Source organism: Chlamydomonas reinhardtii, chromosome 4 (genome assembly GCF_000002595.2).
Source record: "Chlamydomonas reinhardtii strain CC-503 cw92 mt+ chromosome 4, whole genome shotgun sequence".
Lineage (NCBI taxonomy): Eukaryota > Viridiplantae > Chlorophyta > Chlorophyceae > Chlamydomonadales > Chlamydomonadaceae > Chlamydomonas > Chlamydomonas reinhardtii.
Window position 1 is genome coordinate 2110573 of NC_057007.1, and position 17566 is coordinate 2128138.

General features: G+C 63.7%; 4 protein-coding genes across 4 annotated transcripts; 3 read left to right on the forward strand and 1 right to left on the reverse strand.

The window, feature by feature from the left end:
• Positions 1–23: 23 nt before the first annotated feature.
• CHLRE_04g219450v5 (uncharacterized protein) lies at positions 24–3235 on the forward strand. The gene is made up of 8 exons (XM_043061857.1): positions 24–342; positions 447–527; positions 681–746; positions 1200–1279; positions 1517–1567; positions 1746–1838; positions 2234–2310; positions 2529–3235. Exons 1-8 carry the CDS (start codon positions 103–105, stop codon positions 2558–2560), a joined length of 720 nt encoding a protein of 239 aa, XP_042925209.1. The 5' UTR covers positions 24–102; the 3' UTR covers positions 2561–3235.
• Positions 3236–3303: 68 nt separating this feature from the next.
• On the forward strand, positions 3304–11415 carry CHLRE_04g219500v5 (uncharacterized protein). Its single transcript, XM_001692110.2, has 9 exons — positions 3304–5408; positions 5730–6267; positions 6442–6485; positions 6680–6896; positions 7152–7717; positions 7995–9153; positions 9340–9657; positions 9907–10128; positions 10431–11415. Exons 1-9 carry the CDS (start codon positions 3748–3750, stop codon positions 10929–10931), a joined length of 5226 nt encoding a protein of 1741 aa, XP_001692162.2. The 5' UTR covers positions 3304–3747; the 3' UTR covers positions 10932–11415.
• Positions 11416–14303: 2888 nt separating this feature from the next.
• CHLRE_04g219550v5 (uncharacterized protein) lies at positions 14304–16608 on the forward strand. The gene has a single exon (XM_043061858.1). The coding sequence runs from the start codon at positions 14434–14436 to the stop codon at positions 15715–15717; it is 1284 nt and encodes a 427-aa protein (XP_042925210.1). The 5' UTR covers positions 14304–14433; the 3' UTR covers positions 15718–16608.
• Positions 16609–16667: 59 nt separating this feature from the next.
• On the reverse strand, positions 16668–17563 carry CHLRE_04g219576v5 (uncharacterized protein). The gene is made up of 2 exons (XM_043061859.1): positions 17189–17563; positions 16668–17045 (listed from the first exon to the last, which is right to left on the reverse strand). The coding sequence occupies exons 1-2, from the start codon at positions 17397–17399 to the stop codon at positions 16939–16941; spliced, it is 318 nt and encodes a 105-aa protein (XP_042925211.1). The 5' UTR covers positions 17400–17563; the 3' UTR covers positions 16668–16938.
• Between the last annotated feature and the right edge of the window lie 3 nt (positions 17564–17566).

Sequence of the window (17566 nt, forward strand, 5' to 3'; positions counted from 1 at the left end):
TTTGCTCTGCTGCAGAGTTGACTCTACGCCCGCACATGTTATGTGGCGCCATCAATACTTTGCATCCATACAATTATTGTGCACCGGCGTGTGGACCTTACCATGAAGTTGTTCCGCTCGCTATTCTCCTCGCCAGGCTGCGAGGAGGCAAAGGGCCAGGCCACCACGCCCACGCCATCGGTACACGGACCTACACCAAAGGTAGAGCCTCCGCCAGCAAATGCAGCGCCCGCGTCGACGTCAGAACCTGCGCCAGAGGAATCCAAGCAGACGCCCAGCCCAACCTGCGTGGGCGACTCTGTAACATGCCCGGAGGGAGCGCGTTTACAAGCGAAAGTGGAGGTAAAGAAAACTGAGCCGCAGAGGAGCAGTACGTGCTGCGCATGCCGAAATGTAAAGTCTCTATGTGTGACGGGCTTCGTGACCAATTTGTGAATGTGACGCAGGGCCGCTATGTGACGATTATCCGGCTAGATGGCAAGCTGGCGTGCATCGATGCCATTTGCTTCCACGCGGGCGGGCCACTCGTGAGTTCGCTTAGGCGCAGCCACGGTACCTGCGGCCGCGTCAAATTGCCCTTCGACGCCAGTCGCCACACTCCCCAACAGCAATCCCCCTTGGCAGCCACTTCAGCTCCTTTGCCCAAGGGACCTCGCTAACTGCATGGTTGTATGCCACAGGGCATCGGTGACATTGAGGACGTCAACGGCCGGAAATGCATTGTGTGCCCCTGGCACTTCTACAAGGTGGGTCGGGGCCCAGAGGGTGTGGCGCGGAGAGGGCGAGACTTGGAGCTGTGTTTGTGTGTGCAAGATGTGTGTGTATATATGTGTTTGTAAGTGTGGGGATGAGGGGGGTCGTGTATGGCTAGGGTTTACACGGCTGCCTTGCCAAGCCTCGTGGAGGGCGCGTTCGGGGGGGGGGGGCGACATGGCATGGAGGAGTGTGGGAGGACGTGTGCACCGTACACGCGTCTCGTTGTGAGGGGATGGGCCACGCGGGTGTGCACAGGCGCCAATACTCGGTTGGTCTGGCCATACAGGCCCTGTGACCCTGTTCCCGGTTCGTGGGACTGGCACCCCTGCGCGGCCTGCGGGGCCCTACTTTCGGGTCTCTAACCCACTGCCAACCGGACAAACTCCCCACCGCCACAACTCCCAACGCTGCAATGCACGTCGCGCATCGCGCGTGTCCTGCAGATTGACGTGGAGTCCGGAGACAAGTACTACCAGACCATGGAGTTCAAGGAGGGCAAGATGCAGGCTGGCGAGTGGAAGAGGTGCGTGAGGGATTGAGAGGCGTCAGGCAGGGCGGGGCGAGTGGAAGAGGTGCGTGAGGGACTGAGGGGTCGCAGGCAGGGCGGGGCCGGGCTTTGGGGTTGGGCACCACCACCATTACCACGGACTAGACGCTCATGAGACGGCACGCATGGTTGATTTCCTCTCCTTTCGTGATTTGCTTTCCCAAGAAATCTGCCCTGGCGCTGACGTTTTCGCTCGTGCCATTCTTTTTGTAGCAACGGCGTGCGGCAACGGACGCACAAGACATGGGAGGAGGGTGGCAAGATGTGAGTCCGCTGAGTTTGGCCCGCACTGGGTGTGGGACGTTGCGGGGTAGGACTTAGGGGTAGGACGTGGGGGGTCGGGGGCTGGAAGAATGCCACGGCGCCACTGTGCCTTGCTGCACTTCTTGTTGATTTTATTTATGAACGTAACCCGCATCCCACTGTCAAACCGCCGCCGCAGCTACGTGCAGCTGTCCACGTATGAGCGGCGGCCCAGCCACGCCGACTACGTGGAGAGCGACGGATACGCCTTCGACGAGAAGTGCGGCGACAGGTGCGCGTGTGATGAACCTTCTGATGATAGGCATATGCTGGCGGGCCGGTGTGTGGGCCGGCTGGCTGGAAGGCTGGTTAACAGGCCGCTGGTGACCTGTTAAAGGTTGCTGTTGCGGTTATTTGGTGGGTTAAAGGGTCGGCGCATGCAGGCGATTGAAGCGTCGCTCGCGAGGGCCCCGCTGGCCCTCATTCGCCCCGCTGCCCCCACTCCACGGCCTGCACATCCCAAACTGTCCCTCCTGTCTCCCATGTACCACCGAACGCGCACAGCGCCTTACCCCCCTGACGCCTGCTGTCTACTTCGCTACACTTCTCTGCACCATCTTTGCAAACACCCTTGACGTTCCCAATGTCCCCCGCTGTGCTTGTTCGCCGTGTGCCGTGGCGCCCTAGGTGCCTCAACTCGCCGCCAAGCGCCAACAAGCTCAAGGTGCACAGCGCCGGCGCCGACGGCCGCAAGCCGCCCTCAGGTGCGCGTGCCGTACGCGCGATTGAACATGTTGTGAACTGCATCAGAATGCGTGCGCCGTGCGTATGTATGGCTGGAGGAGTGGAGTTGAAGGATGGCAAGCGAAAGTGGGTTTGGGGTCGAAGCGTACCGTTAAGTCATTCTTGCTGCCATCAAGTTAACAACGTGTGTCACCCTCTGTTGCTTCCTCGTTTCCCGCTTGCCCCTCTCCCCTCCCAGGTCAAGTGCTCCGGGGGCAGTACCGCACGTGAGCGAATCCAGGCGCGCAGCTGGAGAGCAGCCGGGAAGCAGCTGGGGAGCAGCCGGGCTGGGGCCTCGGGGAAGGGGCTCGAGGGCCGTGGAGCGCACGCTACCCTGCGCGGGCTAGGTTTGGGTGGATTACCGTATATGGTGGTGGTGTGCGGTATTGGGCGTGGTGGCGTGGCGAGAGGCGAGTGGTTTCGCAATGGGGCGCCACGCAACTACTGGGTATTTGGTAGGCCAGCTGGTCTGGGTGGTTGAGGTGTGGACGGCAGTCAGAATAGCAGCCCTGCAAGCTCAGCACAGCTCATCCAGTGAATGCCGGCGCGGATGGGGCGGAGGGATGTGCGGGTTTATCATGAAGAGTAAGAGATGTCGGTGGGTGGTGGTTGCCAGGATCATCTGCGTGCTGAGCGTGAGTGAAACCATTTGTATAACAAGTAGCGTTTTGTGTGTGTGCCTCACGGTACCCGTCACGGCACCCATGGTTTTGTGGGTGGGAACATACGGACTGCTTGTGCGTGCGCTTACTCCTGTAGCTGGTGACAGTACTGTATGGTGGTGGACTGCTGGTGGCTGATGTCACCGGTATGTGGAAGAGAGGAGGTGCGGCCGCTGCGCGCGCAAGGCCGAAAAAGGCCCGCTAAACCGGCGCCAAAGGCCCACAGTCATGGGAATTTCCGGGTCCACGCGCCTGATGCAGCGACCGTCTGTTCCCCTCAGCGCCACTTTACACAGCTTCCGAGATGATGCAGCAATATTTCCAGCTGTCCAAAACTTCACAGGAGCCACTTTTATGTGCCTTTGCCAACGCCATCTGTCGCAAAGCCTGCGCCGAAATCCAGGGGCTCGGCCCTTATCCCTGGCATCAACCTCTGCTGTAATATATACCGTATAGCTATCACGCGTCTACAGAGGCAGCTTCGCTTGTGACACAGAACTCAATCCCCCACTTTCCTGACCTCGCACCGTTTTACAGTAAGAGCCCCGTCATACTCACATAAGCGATGCATTATAGACTCCAACTATGTAGCCTCTGCGCACTGACATCTCGGTCGGTTTCTGGCGCATGAAGCCCGTTGAGCATCAAATGTTTCTGCTTTGGGAGCACAGATGAACGGTTATATAACTATCCCATCAGCGCCAGAAGCGCAGCCATCTGGGGCGCACAGGGGCAGGTCCTAGCCACAACAACGAAATGGACGACCGCCTGCCGGCATCGGCGGGCGTCGACGTGGGGACCGTCCTGCGTAATCTGCAGCTCCGGCGCGTCTCCTGCTCCAATGCGGCGCCCGGGACAACGCAAGGCAGCGGGCTATCTTCCGCTGGCGCCAGCGGCGACCTGCTGCAGCTGATTGCCCCGGGCATCTCCACGCCGACCACCCCCAGTAGCCCTGCCGCACTAGCCCTGCGCCGGTTGACGCTTACCAATGTGGCACAGGCGTCACAGGGAACCACGTCGCCGCGAGGGGGGCCACCGGGTACCAGCACGGCCCCGGGGGGCGCCAGTCGCGTGGGCGCCTCCGCCTCTGTCGCCGCCTCCGCCTCCGGCGGCACGCCTGTGCCAAACAGCCCGCGCAGCCCCCGCGGCGTTGGGGGCGCCTACACGCCCATCCTTGCTGGGTCCGGATTCATCAGCCCCGCGGCCGCCGCCGCCACAGCAGCGGCCGCGGCTGCGGCCGCCGCCGGCGCGCCTGTGGCCGCTGTCTCGCCAGCTGTGCCGGCTGCTGCCGCCGTCTCTCCAGTTAGGCCGGCCCTGGCGACGGCGGCGGGGACTGGGGCTTCGGCGGGGGCAAGCTCAGGGGCCGGGACGATGGGATCGGGGGCGGGCATGGGGCCGCTCGCAGCCCCTGGGTTTGCTATGCGCATGACTCAGTCGGCCGTCATGTCACCGCGCGCTGGTACTGCGGGAGGCAGCGGTGCTGCTGCTGCTGCGGCGGCGGCGGCGGCGGGTGGCGGCGGCGCTGCCGGGCCGGAGGCGAGCGGCGGCTCGTCCGCCGCTGCTGCTACTGCCGCTGCGGTGCTGGTGGCGCGGCGGAGCCTGGGCGGCAGCTTTGCAGTTGGTCTGGATCTGCTGGGAGGGGCGACAGCAGCAGGGGCTGGCGCTGGGGGCTTCGGTGCCGGTACCGGTGCGTGCGGTGCCGGTGGCACCAGCGGCGCCAGTAGCGGCGTGACTGCCAGTACCAGAAGCGGTATCGGCAGCGGTATTGGCAGCGGTATCGGCAGCTGCAGCGGCAGCGGCCTCACAGGCAATGGTGTGGAGCTTGCCGGGGTTGGAGCCGGTGGCGCAGGGCTGGCGTGGGGCGCCGCTGCAAGCGGAGGTGGGGAGCGCATATCGCCTGCAAGGCGGGCTGCCGTCGGGGGCAACGCCGGCGGCAGCGGTGCCAGTGGCGGTGGCGTCGCGGCGACGGCCTTTGCGATGGCAGCGGCGGCGGTCACCGCTGCCGCGGCGGCCGCCGGCCTGCCGATGACACACTCCGGGACGCTGGCGGGTCCCGTGCATGCCGCTGCTGCCGCCCCTGTCGCCGCCGCCGCCTTGCCGTCCCGTAGCAGGTCCTCAGTGTTGGCGTCTTCAGTTGCAGCGCTGGCGAGTGGGTCGGCTGTCTTCACGGGTGCTGGGGCCTCCTCTGGGGCCGGCGGCAGGGCCGGCGGCAGCAGCAACGGCAGTGGGACGCCGAGTCGGGGCTCAACGGCGGCGGCAGCGGCAGTGGCGACAGCTGCAGGGCAGGCGCAGGGCCAGAGCCAGAGCTACAGCCAGATACAAGGACGCGGACTCGGGGAGGGCCCGGCGCGCGGTGCTGCAGTGGGAGTGGGAGCGGGTGACGTGGAGTCGCGCTTCCGCGGCACGGGCTCCCGCAGGTGGGTGTGTGCGTGTGTGTGTGTGTGTGTGTGTATATGTGTGTATGTGTAAACCAAAACGATGCCCGCCCAGTGTGTGTGCGCGTGTGTATGTGAGTGGGCAGAGTGCGGCAGCGACTGGACTGGAAAATGGGCGGGGGCCAGTGCGCCGCCATGGCATGTGGTGGCGGCGCCCATGACAGGTGTACAAGTTCACTATGCACACAGCGTGGCGTTTGGACGCACCGAGGACATGCTTCTCCGTTCTTAGGCACTGGCATTCTCGCTCGCCTCGTCTTTCCTGCTCTCGGTCTCACGCACCCACAAACCTCACGCGCGCAGGCGCTCTCTGGAACTGCAAATCTCCCGACTGCGCCGCAGCTCCATCGACGACGGCTGCGGCGGCGGTGCCGGCGGCATGGGCGCCTTTGCCGCGGCGGCGGGAGCCCTGGACGATGACGGCCCCTCCTCCGGCTGCCCCTCCTCCTTGGCCTCACCCACCGGCTCCTTCGTAGGCCTGCCACTTGGACGGCCCCTGCCTCCATGGGGGTCGCACGGCCACGGCCACCAGGGGCACCAGGGGCAGGGTGCAGCTGCGGCGGTGGCAGCAGCAGCCCAAGAGGATGAGGGTGACGGCGTTGATGCGCTCGTGGATGAGGACGGGGTGCGTGTGGGGCCGCCGACGAGCGCGCGCAGTAGCAGCAAGGGCCTGGGCAGCTGGCGGACGCTGCCGGCGGCGGCCACCCCACCAATGTCCTGGTCCCAGCAGCAGCAGTCTCAGCCTCAGTCCTACCAGCCTCAGTCTCAGTCCCAGCAGCAGCCGCAGCACACGGTGTCAGGATTGCTGGCGCAGCGTGCGCAGCTGCTGGAGGAGCTGCAGGTGGGGGCGTCGGTGTGTGCGAGGGAGATACGGAGCCTGCTGGGGGATGGAGGTTGTGTCCGCTTGAATTGCGACCTGCAAGCAGGAAAATGCTAAGAAACATCGTATGAAAGACGTGCGCCTTCGTTTTGCCGATGAGATCTTAATGTGTATTGCCGCCGCTGCTGTGCGCAGGCCGCACACCGGCGGGAGCTGTCGCTGGCTGAGCAGCTGGGAAGGTGCGGACGTGCGGTACTGGATGACAGGGTGCACGTCGGCGTTGATCTGCAACGGCAACGTCGTGTCGCACCTGCAATCGTGGTGGCACATGCGCGGCATTGACAAAGCTTGTGGGCCGGGGGGCATCCTTCAGAAAAGCTTTACTCTCGTTGGCTTTGTTGTAATACTACTTGCTGCTGGTTCCATCGTGCAGGGCGCGGGCGGATGCGCTGGAGGCACAGCAGCAGAACCAGAACCAACACCAACACCAGCAGCAGAACCTGTATCAGCATCAACAAGGCAGCAACCCGTTCCAGCACAGCAGCCAGCCTGCTGACACCGCCGCGGCGGCGGTGGCCGCGGCGGGGCGGCGTGCGGACGAGCTGGCAGCGACTGTGGAGAGCTTGCGGGCAGAGCTGGCATCCGCCAAGGTGCGTGGGGTTGGGCATGTAGTAAAGCCCTGAAAGCTGCCACACATCGCTGGCCGTACGCACGCAGGAGCATTGTGGCCAAGCTTTGAGATGTGCGTATGTTTTACAGCTGATTGACGCGGCGGGGAGAGATACTTTAAGCCAATCCCCAGTAAAAGCAGACCCAGGGGTTTGGGGGGCTGCGGGCTCATGGTAGTTGTTAGGCATGTGGCTCTTGTTGGGCTGTGGCTGAATGTGTGGCATTGTCGGATGCAGGCTCGTGCGGCGGAGGAGGTGCGGCGCTGGCGCGGCCGGGCGGTGGCGGCGGAGGAGCAGCTCGCCACCGCCCTGGCGCAGTTGGGTTGCCTGCGCGCGGCGGCCGTGGGGCCTGCAGGGGGTGCGACTGTTGGAGGTGGCGGCGGGAGTGGGGGCGCTGGAGGCAATGGCCTCAAGTCAGCCGCAGCAGCAGGGGATGATTGGGTGCAGCAGCAGCACGGGCGGCAGAGCGGCGCGCACAGCCCTCCGCTGCTGGTGTCGCGGTCAGGATCGCTCGGGGGTACCGGAGCCAGCGCCGGCGCAGGCGCAGGCGAGGCAGGCCGCGGCGGGGCCGGTGCCGGCGACGGGGCAGGTGGCGGTGCGAACGGCGAGACCGCGACGTGGTGGGGTGCGGCGGCTTCAGCAGCGGCGTTGGACGCGGCAGCGCCTCTTGCTGCTGGTGGTGCGTCGGCGCGGGCAGAGGTGGTGGTGGTTTCGGCTGTGTCGCCGTGTGGCAGCCCTCGTGCCAGTGGGGGTCGGCTCGTGGAGGCCGGAGAGGTGCGGGCCGGCGCTGCTGTTGCTGTCAGGTGCGTGAGTTGTGTGCGTGTGAAGTAGAGCCAGCGGGGTGTGGGCGCGGCGTGGCAAGGTTCGGGGCATGTGACACCATGGAGGTTACGGTAGTCGTCGGGATGCTGCATAGAAGGTGTTGCTGCTGCACTTGCACGTGCACGCTGCATGCTACCTCATGCTTCCTGATTCCACACGTGTCGCGCGTTTCGCGCCTCTTCCGCCATCCACTCACCGTGTGCTCGGTCCGCCCTCCCCCCCTCTCGCTCCCCTGTCACCAATCAACCGCCTTCGCAGCGGCGGCCCAGCACACCCCGCATCCTCAATGCGCCGGAGCTTCAGCGATCTGGCCCCACCCCCACGCCATCACCACCACCCTTCCGAGCACCCGGACGGCGCCGGCTCCCTTGTCGCTGCCAACGCAACCGCGGCTGCGGCCGCCGCCGCCACGGGCGGCCCCTACGCCCACGGCTCTGCTTCTCGCACCTCATACTCGCACCTGCGCTCACCCCAGCTCGCGGAGAGCTCGTCATCACCGCCGGACTTTTCGCCGTCGCAGGCACAGACGCAGCGAGGCACCGCAGGCTACAAATCATCCACGGTGTACGGCACGGCGACACACGGCACGCCGCCGTACAGCCCCCGGCTGGCTCCTGACAGCCCCGCCTGGCCCCCGCGCGGCCTAAGCACCGGCTCAGGCATGGAGCCGCATGCGGCTGCCACTGCTTCTGCCTCAGCTACTGCCGCTACTGCCGCTGCTGCTGCTGTTGTGTACGCGCGGAGCAGCCTATACGCGCCATCTGCATCGGCTGCTCCAGGCGCTCCCGCGTTAGCTGGCGGCTCCGCTGCTGCTGCTGCTGCTGCTGCTGCGGCGGCGGCGGCGGCGGCGGTGGCGGCGGATGCCGCCGCTTCTGCGGCAGCCGCCTTCAGCGATGACACGGGCGCCGCACCCGCCTGGTCACGTCGCGCTACCCAGAGCTACGCGACGCAACGCGCCCCGTCCGCCGCCGGGGCCGCAGCAGCTGCTACTGCCGTCAGGGCGCCAGCAGCCGCGGCTTATGCAGAAGCACCGGGCGCTGCTACTGCCGATCTCCATGGCGGCGGTGGGGTCAACGGCCGGAGAGAGGCCGAAGGCGGTGCCGCCGCCGCTGCCTGGGCGCCAGGGTTGGTGGAGACCTCTGCTGCGTCGTGGACGGCGGGGTCTCGTGCCGGTTCATCAGCGGGCGGCTCGGCCGGTGGCGCCGCTGGCGGTGGCAGCAGCTTGAGGCTGGGGGTTGGCGACCTGGCCTCGGCCGGCAATGACGGCTGGAGCATCGGCGAGGCCGAGGGCGGGGGCGGGCGTGGGGTCAAGGCTGGCGGGCAGGCTGGCACAGGGCAGGTGGTGGGCGAGGGGGTACCCGGCGGCGGCAGTGCCAGCGTGACCAGTGTGGCTGCAGAGGTGGAGCGGCTCAAACAGGTGCGTGGGTGGGCGTGAGTGCGCGGTGTGCAGGTGCTAGGCAGGTAGGGATACCGCCAGGACTCTCTACTATTCATGTCCCGCAGGCTTCGTCCGCACCTGCTGACAGCCACACCACTTCTGCTAAATATACCTAGTTAGGCGCGTCCCCTTACCTGAGAAACGCACCTGCACGCTTGCACGCAGGCGGGCAACCGTGCCTACACCAGTCAGCAGTTCCCACTCGCGCGCCACTGCTACAGCTGCGCCCTTGACCTGATGCTGCAGCAGCCGCAGCAGCAGCAGCAACCCGGCAGTAGCAGCACCACCACCGGCACCACCACCACCGTCAGTGGCAGTAGCCGCGGCAGTAGCAACGGGAGCAGCACCACCAGCGGCAGGGCTGTAGCAGTGCTGTACTGCAACCGGGCTGCGGCGCTGCTGGCGGTGGGCCAGTACGCGGACGCCCTGGCGGACTGCTGCGCGGCGGCGGCGCACGACGGCGCCTACGCCCGGCCTTGGAAGGTCCGTGATCGCGCGAGTGAGGAGGCGGAATGTGTTGTGAGTATACTGGAGCTCGCAACGGATTGTCTCGCCGGACTTACACTGACTTCAAACTGTGTGTGGTGTGAGCGCTTCGGGATGCTGCTTGTCCTTTGTACATACGCGCGCGCAAACGTCGTCCTGCATTCCTCCCCCTGCGCTCCCAAACATACCTGCGCGCACACCTGCGCTCTCTGAACCCATGTGCGCACACCTGATTGCCATGCACAGAGGCGCGCGGACGCGCTGGCGGCGGTGAATGCATTCAGCGCCGCCGCCGCCGCCCTGGAGCGCTGCGTCGTCCTGGCGGAGACGGCGGCAGTAGCAACAGCAACTACAGCCGCCGAGAGTGGCAGTAGCAGTGGCGGGAGCGCAGGCGCTGGCGCCGGTGCAGGGGGGGACGTGGCGGCGGCGGAGCTTCCGGAGCTGCGGCGGCGGCTGCAACAGTACCAGGTGGGTGGCAATGGGAATAGCATCGTGAATTAGTATGCCCCAAGCAAGGCATCCATATTCCAAACTGTGGGCGACAGTGGGTGAAGGCTCGTGCAGGTTACGGGAGTAAGGCTGCTGGCACGGCCCGGCAGGCACGTGATGTGTGCGTCCAGTGTCCGTCCGGGCTGTGTTGTGTCCTCGCTTACTTGTGTGCAGTACGGTGCGATCCCCGAGTCCTGCACTCTGAGTTGTACATGCTTGCCCGCCTGTGACGCCTGCACAAACTCACACGCACGCGCATGCACGCGGCCTTACCTCCGCAGGCTCTGGCGCGGGCCGCTGGCGCGGCGCCCGGTGTTGGCAGTGGCTCCGCCTCCGCCACTGCACTGCTGCTGGCGGCCGTCAGCGGCGCCGCCTCCTCCACGCCTCCGCCTCCGCCTCCACCGCTAGTGGATCATTATGCGGTGCTAGGGCTGCAGCCTCAGGCCTCAGCCGCCGATGTTCGCACTGCCTATCGTCGGCTCGCGCTGCGGTACCACCCAGACAAGGCGGCGGCGGCCGCCGCCACGGTGACGGTGGCTACTGCCGGCGATACAGCTGCAGCCGTTTCATCTTCAGCATCAGTGTCAGTGTCCGCGCCGGCGGCGCCGCCTCCGCCAGGAGGCGGGGTGGTGGCGGCGGCAGCGGCGGCGGAAGCGGCTGTGGTGGTGTTTCCCCTGGTGGCGGAGGCGCATGCGGTACTGTCGAATGCGGTCAGCCGCCGGGCCTATGACCTGAGGCGGGCGCGGGCCGCGCTGGGCAGCAGCCGCAACCGGCAGGCGTAAGGGTTTTACTCGCCGGTGTGCCGGAATACATCTGTCCTGGAGTGCAGATGGTGTGGGCGTGCGACTCGGATGTGATGTGCGGTAACTACGCAACCTCGTGGCCCCAGGAATGCCAAACGAAGCTCAATGCAAGCGGAGTCGTTTTCTTATTCGAATTACTCCGTGAGTGTAGTGTATGCCAAGTGACATTCCGTGATTCCGACAACTCAGCATCCATTCTACCAGTCCCCCATCGCACTTCGCCGCCATGTCAGTATGTCACCCCAACGCTGTCCTGACACACCCTCGCACCCCATAGCCAACACCGCGCATGTCATTTCATTGACACACGTGGCGGGTTGCTGGGAGCAGATTGAGCCCGGGGCTGCGCAGGCCACGACGGGCTGATACAAAAGTCTGCTCCCACCGAGGATTGAACTCGGGACCTTTCCCTGCCACGTGTACCGTGTACGAAGGGAACGCTCTACCACTAAGCTATAGAAGCTTCTAGAAGGCTTGGGATGCCCGGAGGGGATCTGTGAAGCCGCAACGGGGTTGTGAAGCCCCCCCCCCCCGACATCAACGGGGGGGCCCACCAGCTGCACCTCGATGCTCAGATCTGAGCTGGGGCCAAACCTGGCCAAGCCGCCCCAAACAGGACATCGAGCACAGCATTTCACTCGTACGTGCCACGAGAATAGTGGCCCCTAATTCCCTCAGAAACAGAAACACGCACACCGTGTGACAGCTGAACGGGCGTGCAAAACCTGAAGTGGTCTCTAATTCCTTGTTTGGTGTTCGCCCTTACATAATGGAGGCCCTGCCACACCCTGCCACTGCGCTACACGGGCCCAGTTGATGCAGCCTCGGGCGCTCAGTTTCACGATCGGCAATGACAAGTGTTGCGGAACTAATGCACTGCGGCACTGCCTGGGCTGGGTGCAAATCATTCCCGGAAAGGTGTGCGTCGTCCTACAGATACTACCACGGGCATGGTTCCGAGGCACCGGGCCGTTTCGAGGGGGCTCCCGGGCTCCGGGCCGGAGTGAAGTTAGCAATTCAGGCACGCACGCACGTGCAGGTAGCTAGCGGAGTCACTGGGCGGGGGTGTGAAGCCCCCCCGACATCACTTGACTCCATCCGGGGGCCTCCACCCCACAAGAAGTAAGGGACCGCCTGTGGCAGCACCTGTATCCTGAAGTAAGGGACCGCCTGTGGCAGCACCTGTATCCTGTAGATGCCCTCTAATTTCCACCTTCAGCGGATTTGGGGCAAATTTCTGCGGCGTAGATGCGGCCTGTAGTACTGTAATCGCTCACTGCTTGTAGTGCTCAGAAGGGCAAGAAAGCAGCACCGCATCTGAAGCCGCCCCAAACAGGCCATCGAGCACAGCATTACACCCGCCCTGCCACTACTGCGCTACACGGGCCAAGTTGACACGGCCCTCAGCTCGCCACAGCCTTGGGCGCTCAGTTTCACGATCGGCTGCCTGGGCTGGGTGCAAGGTTGGCGTGCCCCGGCCCCCGCAGGGGGCGCGGCGCACCCATACGTTGGCTCGCCCCCCAAAGGGGGGCGACAGCCATAGTCCTCGGCAAGAACCTTACATTAGGGTTCTGTCCAGTTTTGCGCTTTTTGGTAGAACATGGACAAGAATAGAGGCTGTAACAGAGTATTTGCCTAGTGCAAAAACCCCTGAAGGCATGCGACACAGAAAAACTAGTATGTAAAGTGCACCGTCCAGGCCACGAGGCCGCCGCCGCTCTGAGCCGCTCAAAGAGCCATAAGAGCCATAAGAGCCATAAAGTCAAGCTGAAAGCAGAAAGCCACAAAGCGGAATCCTCAACCTGTGTTAATCCTTGCCCTGCCCGTGCCGGCGTGCCGTGTCCCTGCCTCCTGTCGCCTCCTGTCTCCCCCTGATTCCTGTCGTTCCTGTCTCCTGTCGCCTGGTGCTGCACATCCTCTCCTGCCAGTTCAACACGCTGTATAACTCCTTGCACCTGCATGCCGCGCGTTTCAATCCCAAACTATACAGTGCCTGACTTCGCAGCCCCACAAAGGGCGAGCCATCGCGCTGCGAAGCTGGGAGGTTTCAGAAAGGGGGGGTCGACGCCAAGTTGATCCACACACGTTCCCGGCCCCCGCCGACTAGACGCAGCCAGTATTCAAGCCATCAGTTATACAAAGTCACTGTACACAAGAAGGAAGTGGCCCCGGCGACGTAGATCCGTCACCCGACTCGATTCAGGGAACCGCGATCGCGAAGGTAACTGTGATGCAACAGGTTGAACACACTCAAGCATATGCCATGAAATCCTCAGTTGCAAGAAAGACATGTTAGATGCCGATCTTATAGCAGACACTCCCGCTGGTCGAATTAGATTTCTTAACATAAAAATGGCTCCAATTTGGGCACATATGTACCTGTCAGAAGCCTCGCGGACGCGTGGGCTGCGAGCGCGAGCATTTGCCCTTAATACAGCCGCGCTGCCAGCCCCAATAAGTTAGAGCTGTACATCTTAGGAATTGGTATCTATTTATCAAGCCAGCCTGGAGTAGGAAGACGGTTTCGCCGCAACGAAGTTCTTGCCAGCCCCGTTCCGTTTGTTGTTGCTGCCGTTTTGTTCAATACCTGCAGACTGGGGTGCATGCGGTATATAAAATATAGCAGCGATGCTGAGACTCTGTTATCATTACATTTGCAAAACGTTTAGGGCTGAACGGCTTTGCCGCAACTTACCAGGCGACGTCCAACCGTCCGACGTCCAACGCACAGCCCCGACCCCCCCCCCCCCAGGTTGTGCGCAATGCCAGCATCCTCAATACCTTTGGCCCAACGTATGTTACGACTCTGGCACTCCATATTATCATACTCAGACTTCAGTCGCCATTCCTATACCAGCCTCCTTTCACCTCAGCTCTACGCCACGCCCTCTCATGCCCAGCACTATAACACCGTACGTTGCGTCAGGTTGCGTCCCCTGTCACTTGACTTCTTCAGGGGCACGCCCCATGGATCGCATGGCGGTCCGCTAGTGTTCCTCGGGACTCGCCTACATCAGCCGTGACATCAGCCGCTTGCTTCCATTGCCATGTCCCTCACGGCCCTCATGTGACACGCCAATCTGCGGGCATTGCATTTCACCGGCAGAGCAGGATTTAGCGGCCCCGGCCCATTCGACCGGGTTGAGGGGATCTTCCACCCAGCCGTGCCGACTGCCGAGTACTGCTCTGCGGTGCGTACGGAACGTGCAGCCCGGACGTACCCTGGATCCAAGCTGATGGTTGCGTTTTTTCAAGCACGTCGATTGACGGGCAATCACCGGAAAGCTGGTCCTGGCACATGTTTTGTGCATACCAGAAACGATGCACAACTGAACCGCTTTCATCATACTACTGTCGAACTTGCTGATGTTCCGAGACTGCCGAAATGGCGCACCAGCAATATTTTCAGGCACGCTTTCTAGGAGAAGCATCTGATGTATTTACATGCACAATCAATGGAAGGGAGCGAGCATTTGTAAACATGCCCGAGGGTGGGCCGCAGGAGCTCGTCGGGGCCAACGAGCCTCGCAGTCGGCACGTCACGCTTGGCCCATTCCTGTCACTGAAGAGCAGTAGCGCTCCGGACGTTAACTACAGGTTTGACTGCTCACCCATATACGCGACAAGCGCCGGGCGCGACTCGGTCTTCGCAATTGACGGGCGTGTCGTGGTCCAGTTGACGCCGGCTAGCAACGCCGACGACAGCAAGCTGATGGTGTCGCGGATAGCGGGCGGTGAGGATGAGGCGGGAGGCGAGGTCCGCGACCGCGACGTTCCGGAGGGCGCCGATGAGCAGCGGCGGGATGGCTCGGGTGCTGAAGCGCGGTTCACGTTTGGCCTGCGCTGCCCTGCGCCCGCTGGCAACGGCGTCCTGTACGTCGTGGATGGCGACCGTATCCGCAAACTCCAGCTGGCGCCGCAGCAAGTGCAGCAGCCAGGCGCGGGGGCTGAGGGCGAGGGTGCTGCTGCGGCGGGGGTGGGCGGCGCCGCAGTAGTCGTGACGACGCCGCAGCTGGCCGGCTGGCAGCCGCGAGCCATCTGGGGCCTGGCCCACATCCCTCCCGAGCAACTGTCAGGCGCCGGGAATGCGAGCGCCGCTGCCGGCGCCAACGCCGGTGGTGGCGGCTGCCTGGTCTTCAGCACAGGCACCGCGCTCTACAGCCTGCCGCTGCCGCCGCCGCCGCAAGGCGGCGGCGGCAGCGGCGCCGCGGCCACCGCCGCTCCCGCGGCCGCTGCCACCGGGCCGCAGCCTCTCACTCCGCAGCTGCTTGCAGGCCACCCAGATGAGCCTGGCGCCAGGGACGCCGAGGCGGGGTGCGACGCGCGCTTCACCGCTATCCGCATCGGCCTCGCGCTGGACGGCGATGGCACAGTCATCCTTCTGGACCAGCACGCCCAGCACGCCCAGCACACCGCCATCCGCCGCGTGAGCCTGCGCGACGGCGGCGCCGTCAGCACGCTGGGCGTAATGACGGAGGCCCTCACGCGGCCCGCGGTGCTGGCCGGCAGCGGCTGCCTGGCTGCGATAATAACCGCACCGCAGCCGGGCGTGTCGGTGATTGCCCTGGGGCTGCCGCCGCCGCGCGGCGTGCTGGCGGCGGAGGCGGCGCTCGGGGCTGGCGGCGCGGCTGCGGGCGGTGGAGGGAGTGAAGGGAGTGGCGGGACGCCAGGTAAGTCACGCTCGCGACTGGCGGCGGAGGAGGAGGAGGTGGAGGGTGGCGTGGCGGGCAGCAGCGGTGGCGGCCACAAGCGGCGGCGGAAATGAGGTACGGAAAGTGGCAGGACACGCAAATGGTACGGCGGGATGGCATCACGCAATTTGCAGGAAGTGCGATGACAACTACGGGGGTGAGCTGACATGGGCGCGGGCACACTGGGAGCTGGCGTGCGGGTGACGGTTGGCAATTGCGAGGCGCACGGCGCACCGGACCTGCAGTTAGCAACAGGAGAGGCGCTGCTGTACGGATGGGGCAGGTTGCATTCTTTGAGTTGCGGTGGACTTCCTTGTCTGCGTTTGGTGCAATCGGCCTAAAGGACTGGTTGTTTGGGATTCATGGCACGGAGCATAATGCATGCTGCGGCCTTACTTTCAAACATTGGTGCAGGTCCACCGGGTCAACCGATTGCGTTGTGGCTTTAGAGTGGTCCCATCCGAACGGCCCAGCCAGCACCCAGCCTGTGGGTTCGGAGGGGTAGGCATGGCGAGGACTACACGAGTTTATGCCAGCTTATTATTCCTGTCTTGACAAATTGAGTTGCATTGAAATTGTGCGACTTATTGACGCCATGTCAATGCTGCATGCGTGTGCTTAATTTTTTGTGCGTGCATGTGTCGGGTGACCCCTGCTCACCCCGGGAGCTTCTGGCTACCGAAGGCTGCCCGCTCAGCAGGCTAGAGTTGAATGGTTGACGAGGATTTTAATGCCGACGTGGATGATTTACGTCATTGGCGAAGTAGCTAATAGAAGTGCCCCACGAGAGAGTGCTGACCACGTGGAAGTGACAGTAGCAAATGCAATGGGGTTGCATGGAGTCTTACAAAGGCGCTGACCATACTTAATCGTTGACAGAGTTGTTTCCAAGTGTCCGGTGCCCAGTACAGGCAGCCTGGCCTTCCGTGTACGTGAAGGGTCCACCACTGTAATACACAGGAGTGCTTTGGTGCCTGCTCCTGTGTCGTCTTCCCCCGCCGGGTCCCCTTGCCACGCACATGATCCAGAGTTCCAGACCCAGACTCCGTCTCCCACGCTCAGCGCAGCTAGCATACCTGACGGGGTAGCCCGAGCTCAAGCCTCGCACCCACAGCGCGTGGCACGGTGACACAGCTCATGCAGCTCTGCCACGCTGTGCGTGTGAAACCCCAGACTGTTCACACCCACCCGCCAACAAGGTCACCACTTCACGTCACCGTCACCTTCCATACTGCTGCTTCATACTCTATTGCATTCCTATGATTGTCTACGAAGCCTCGTGGCCTTGAAGTCCTTCAAAAGGGCTGGCAGGTCGGTTTGCCGAGCATGACGTCAGCCACGACGACCGCGAACGCATCAGCCGCAGCGGACACCTGCACACCAGTGCGCAGGAGGGTCTCCACTGTCCAGCAGGAGGTCAGTCCACACGGCAATGCGGTGCCAGCCCGAGTCGGAGGGCACGGCATAGCGGAGTTTGGACACGCCCTGCAGTAGCAGCTGCTCCCCATCCCAGGCGTTCAGCGCGAAGTGCAGTCGCGATCCTACCTTGGGCGGGGTACAGGACCGCAAACACCACGCGACCCAGCCGGTGCATCATGAAGCGGGCCAGGGACTCCCAGCAGCTCCCATAATAGATAGCGCGGAACAGGCGCGCGGTACTGCTCACTGGTGGTGTAGTCGTGCAGCACTGTAGTGGTGGCGTGCTGTGCGGCTGCATCATCTTCGCCATTAGCTCCTCCATCACAATGGGCGTCATGGTGGCGGAGGCGGTGGCCGTCTTGTTGCCGGACGTAAGAGCCTTATTGGGCCGGAGATGGTCCCTCTTGACCTGGGTGCGGGGCACCCTTGCTTGGTCGGACTGTCCCTTCTTTGTAATGTCGCAATCTTATTGGTGCACCGAGGACGTAAGAGCCTTATTGGTGC